Source organism: Seriola lalandi, unplaced genomic scaffold (assembly GCF_002814215.2).
Source record: "Seriola lalandi dorsalis isolate HSWRI2012SDOR001 ecotype SW California unplaced genomic scaffold, Sedor1 jcf7180002054504, whole genome shotgun sequence".
Lineage (NCBI taxonomy): Eukaryota > Metazoa > Chordata > Actinopteri > Carangiformes > Carangidae > Seriola > Seriola lalandi.
Window position 1 is genome coordinate 1,304,508 of NW_019525057.1, and position 5,062 is coordinate 1,309,569.

Below are 5,062 nucleotides of genomic sequence, written 5' to 3' on the forward strand. Positions count from 1 at the left end.
TGGGTGGGGTTCATGCATGAAGCATGATGGAGGAAATATAAAAAGGTAAGACGGTACAGCAGCAAATACAGCTTTACTCACAAGAACATCTTTACATGTCAGACAGGAATCAGCAGAAATCAACCAAACAGGTGTTTTTCTGAGACAAAGTGCGATCGTTGATGTTGATGTTGATGTTGATGTGAGGTTTACAGTTCCGGTGATATGCAATAATTACCCCCAAAAAAAAAAAAGGTATGAAATTGGAAGTTACACAGTGGAGCTGCAAATGGAGTCACACTGCCATCATAGTGAGTGAGTGAGTGAGAGAGAGAGAGAGAGAGAGAGAGAGAGAGAGAGAGAGAGAGAGAGAGAGAGAGAGAGAGACAGAGAGAGAGCCCATTAAAATCACATTACTGTTGGGAGCGATCATGTTTCTGTGTGGTTTCAACACAAAACAGGATATTCAGTAAAAGAAACGAACTGCTCTGTTGAAAAGAGCTTTTCCAAATATTACTGTGTGTTTCTCAGGTTTTAATTCAGCTCCGATATGGAGGAGGTATTCATAACCTCCACTCACATAAAGTTCAAGTACGCTGTTAAAAGTCCTGCATTGAATTTTTTCTTTTTGCTTAAAAGTACATAAGTATTTTCAGTAAAATGTATTTCAGGATCTGAAGTGTATAGTCTTTGTAATTTTATTAATATTGCCTCACATTGTTTAAGCAGCATTTTAATGTTGGTCCAATCACAGCTGACTTTAACTGCTTTATATACTGTTGTAGTGTAATTATGTGTTTTATCTGAATCAGAACCTGTGACCATCAAACACACGTGGTTGAGTAGAAATATTTCAATATTTCCTTCTTAAAATGCAACGGAAAGATGGAAAAACGTTATCAGCCTCCAACAGAAAAAGGAGTTTGGTCGCCCATGCACAGTCACAAATAAGAAAAGAGACACAAGTCAGACAAGTGACAGCCGACAATATATGAAAGACACACTGCCGCAGTAACATTAACGCACAATATTTCAGAGGGACGTTACCACAGCTACACACACCCTGTACCGCCACTAAAATTGAAAAACAAACAAAGCAGTGAATGTCATCAGGTCAATCAAGTCATAAATAAAAGACCGGCCATGAGTGATGCACCTGAGACTGGGACCAACACAACAGCCAATAAAGATGACATAATAAAAACAGTTGAAAGATCCAGGAAATGAGTAAGTGTCACATGTGGTTTCAAAAAAACATTATTCACATCATTACCCGCTCACTTATTGCACTTTTTAGACACAAAAAAACACCAAAAAGAAGATAAACTCAGGTTTAAGCGTGGTTTGAACTCCACACTGGTTCTTTCTGCTGAGGTAGAAAAGGTTTTGGAGAAAAGTAGAAGGTAGGAAAAAGTACTTTGAAGCATCTGAAGCAGGAAAATGCCTCAGATTTGTTCTTGAGTAAATGTTCTTTGTTGTCCTGGTGCTGGATGTTACACTGAGATCTTTGGCTTTCTGATAAACCCAAAGGAACACGTGTGTGTGTGTGTGTGTGTGTGTGCGTCTGCAGGTCTGAACGACGAGTCCCAGAGGTCAACCAGGGCTGAGATGAGATGTGAGAGAGTCCAGTTCACCCCAACATCATCAACAAACACCCCCCTCCCCTCATGTCAATACTCAACAACGAGACTCAATAGGATTTCCACGCCGTTGCAGCATCATGTCACACATTTTAATAGCTCGCATGTAAACGCTTTGCCGCGTGATGACGAAGCAGGTGATGATGAATTGAGACCTAATGGCTCGGATAGCTTCATTATCCCGCCGGGCTTTGCACTCATGCCTGCGAGCCCAAGTTTCCATGTCTCCCAAACATCTGATAGGAGAGGAGAGCGGAGCGGAGCGGGGGGCACGCTGTGTTTGCAGGGGGGACTCGAGTTACTGTTGTGGGATCAGGCCCGCTGGATGCCAGTTGGAACAAAGAGAAGCAGCCCGGCAGCAAACTGCTCCAGGGCGGTTTAGACAGATTTTATGGACTTCTAATAGCCGTGAATGCTGGGGGGACCTGGTGGAGCTTGAACCGGTGTTAATGTAACCCACTGATGCTCGCATTGCCTCCTTTTGTCAAACCACAGCGAAGTGGAGGAAAAATTACCTTGAAGAATGAGGAACATAGCAGTTTACTATATTGCAAAAGTAGCATTTTATTTTCACGGCCAGTTATGTACAAATAATTAAATACAATTTCAGGTGTTTTTTGTTTTTTTTAAAGAGCTCATCTGCCTTTGAATACAAAATATATAAATCTAAACTTGACATTATTATAAAATATGTACATATTTGCTGCTCCTGCTGCACAAATGAAGGCCACACGACAAAACAGAAGCCAGGACGGCTGACTATCGTGGAAATAATTTAGAGATAAACAATGGAAATTTTGAAAATCCTAAATACGCTGTCGGCTTAAAGGCCTTCGCCGACGTCTCAGTTCTCTGACACGTCCCCGCTGAAGCTGATCTTCTCGTCGCTGGTGATGCTGTCCACGATGGAGGACAGACGCAGGAGGCTGGAGGATGCGGAGGACTCACTGGTTCCTAAAAACAACAACAACAACAACAACAAAAAAGAAAGTGACGCTTAATTCCACTTTTACATTGTATTTTCTTTCCATCGTGAGTTTTGAAGTTTTGGCAATGAAGTTTTTGAAGTAAATTTCTACCTTCTCTCTGGTCTATCATTGCTGCATTGGAATGGTCAGCAGAGGTCGGCCAGGGCTCAGACGACTTCTTCCAGTGGTACTCATGACTGGCCACCTGTAGGGACACAACATACATGTTCGTGTTTAACATCAAGTCTAATGGATTCACATCATTTTTAAAATAAGAAAAATTGTTGCAGGAAAATCAATCATAAGATGAACAATGTGAATAAAAAATGGGAAATATTAATAGACTAACACCTGTATTTGTTAGGAAGGGACATTAGTGATCTCATTACTGAATATGCTGCTGTCATACCCAGCTGATATTAAAATATCATTGTGACACAGAGATAAACATGCAGTAAACACATCATAACGTCATAATAGGCATCATAGGAATACGAATACATAATTAAGCCATCATGATGTCCTTATAAAGCCATCTGAATATCACAGACTCCTGAGGAACATTATGGGAATGCTATGAGGGTTGGATCCAGTATTAGCTTACACTGAGTTCTTTAGAGTTATGGGATGATCCGTTTTGGCTTTTCTCCTGCTCGTCCAGCGTTTGCAGCAGGTCCTGTAATCTCTCAATGTAGCTGATGGCGCTGCGTAAAATCTCCACCTTGGGTAGCCTCTGGTTTGGGTTGGCCACGGTCTTCCTCTTCAGCGCGTCGAAGGCCTCGTTGATCTTCTTGAGCCTCCTCCTCTCCCTGAGCGTGGCGGCCTTGCGTCTGTCGGTGGGCGCCGACTTTCTCTTGCAGATCTTGCAGGCCCACATGAGGCACTGGCCCTCGCAGTGCGCGCGGAGTCCCGGCGGCGCGAGGACGTGCTCCTCCCCGCTGCTCTCCCCGCCGGTCTCGGACGGAACGTTATCCTGGCCCGGAGACAGCGGGCTGTCGTTGCCGTTGTACAGAGGGGACACCCCCGCCATGTCCAAGTGTTGTAGTGGTCCATGATCCCCTTCCTCCAAGTAGCGTAAATCACTGAAAAGATAAGTGTTGGTCTCAAAAAGGTCCATCATATTGTTGCGCCCCTCTCTCTGTTTTGACAGCGGGACTGTGGCATTTAAATAGAGCAGCAGGGACACAAGTCACCAGGCTTATATATAGAATGTGAAACTCTATCCAACAGTTTGGCTGTCACACTGCATCAAGCATCTTTTTTTTTTTTTTCTTCAATGGGTCTTTACTACCTACTGACTTTGTGTAGGAAATAAATATACATTAAGGCCTCCACAAGGCATCGAAATGTCACCTCAGGTTTCATGACAGGTGCTTTAAATATCTGCATCCGGACAAAATGGCTACACAGTCATATTTGCCTGAGCTGCCACTGAGAAAGTGAAAGACATAACACTGTTGTTTCACAGTTAACAGAGTGAAACTGACTATGTAGAAGTACATTCTGAAAAGACATACTTTATAAGGAGTTTATGACTTATACTCGTAACTAGTGGCTTCATTAACAGTTCAATAATTGATCACTGCTTTTAATATCATCATATTATGTCATTTGAAAGAACAAACCTTTCGACCACCGCTGAAACGGACTGACAGACTTCTGAGGGGCTGACATTGAAACTGCAGGGACAAAACAATCATTGTTGCAAAACAAATAACACGGATCGTAAAGAAAAGAAAAGAAAAGAAAGTGAAACATGCTTCACGCAAAAACAAAACAGAAACTCAATATAAAAGCCATCTGATACAACACAGTGACTCAGTGACCTTGCAACACTCCGGCTTCTGACAATGCAAGTATCCATTTCATAGAGTCTTTGGAGTATTTCAGTGTCTTCGAACAAACCTAATTTCATGTTTTAAAGTCAACAACTAAGGGTTCCTCTCTTGATAAGCCAGTGCCTCTGCCTGTATAAATGTTATCAAGTCATTAATCAATGTTTGTGGCCTCCTCACTTTCTAATAAACCATCAGATCTGCAGTTATCAATGTCAATTAGTTATTCATAAATATATTTACTCTGGTAAATGTCTGATTAAAACTTAGTTAGACAAAGTAAGTCATGTATTTCTCACAACTTTTGGTTTTATATACATCGGTTTTGACATAAAATCTTTCTGCCACCATCCTCCCAAGGTGGGAACACTTAAAAAAACCCCATTTAGCCTTTATAAGTACAATATTAACATGTAATAAATGGTCTATAACACACTGTATTGTAGTTGTAAGCACATAAAAGGACATGCATTCATTAACAATAATAACTTCTCCTATGAGGACATATCATATTACAACTGTGTTTCAGCACCAGCCTCCACTAATAGGTGCCCACAGGAGTTTTTGTTCCTGACAAATAAATTAATAAATACTTACACCTCAACACTTGCCACAACATAAAACAAATAAAAAAAACTTT

General features: G+C 41.4%; 1 protein-coding gene across 1 annotated transcript; it reads right to left on the reverse strand.

Moving 5' to 3' along the window:
- Positions 1–2,158: 2,158 nt before the first annotated feature.
- myf6 (myogenic factor 6) lies at positions 2,159–3,740 on the reverse strand. Its single transcript, XM_023413166.2, has 3 exons — positions 3,192–3,740; positions 2,699–2,792; positions 2,159–2,573 (listed from the first exon to the last, which is right to left on the reverse strand). Exons 1-3 carry the CDS (start codon positions 3,705–3,707, stop codon positions 2,464–2,466), a joined length of 720 nt encoding a protein of 239 aa, XP_023268934.1. The 5' UTR covers positions 3,708–3,740; the 3' UTR covers positions 2,159–2,463.
- Between the last annotated feature and the right edge of the window lie 1,322 nt (positions 3,741–5,062).

What these genes read in the sequence shown, in the direction of transcription:
- myf6 (XM_023413166.2), bottom strand. Translation starts at nt 3,707, where the DNA reads ATGATGGACCTTTTTGAGACCAACACTTATCTTTTCAGTGATTTACGC. An exon ending in ATAACTCTAAAGAACTCAGT is followed by an intron (nt 2,793 to 3,191) that starts GTAAGCTAATAC and finishes GTGTCCCTACAG; the next exon opens with GTGGCCAGTCATGAGTACCA. An exon ending in AATGATAGACCAGAGAGAAG is followed by an intron (nt 2,574 to 2,698) that starts GTAGAAATTTAC and finishes TGTTGTTTTTAG; the next exon opens with GAACCAGTGAGTCCTCCGCA.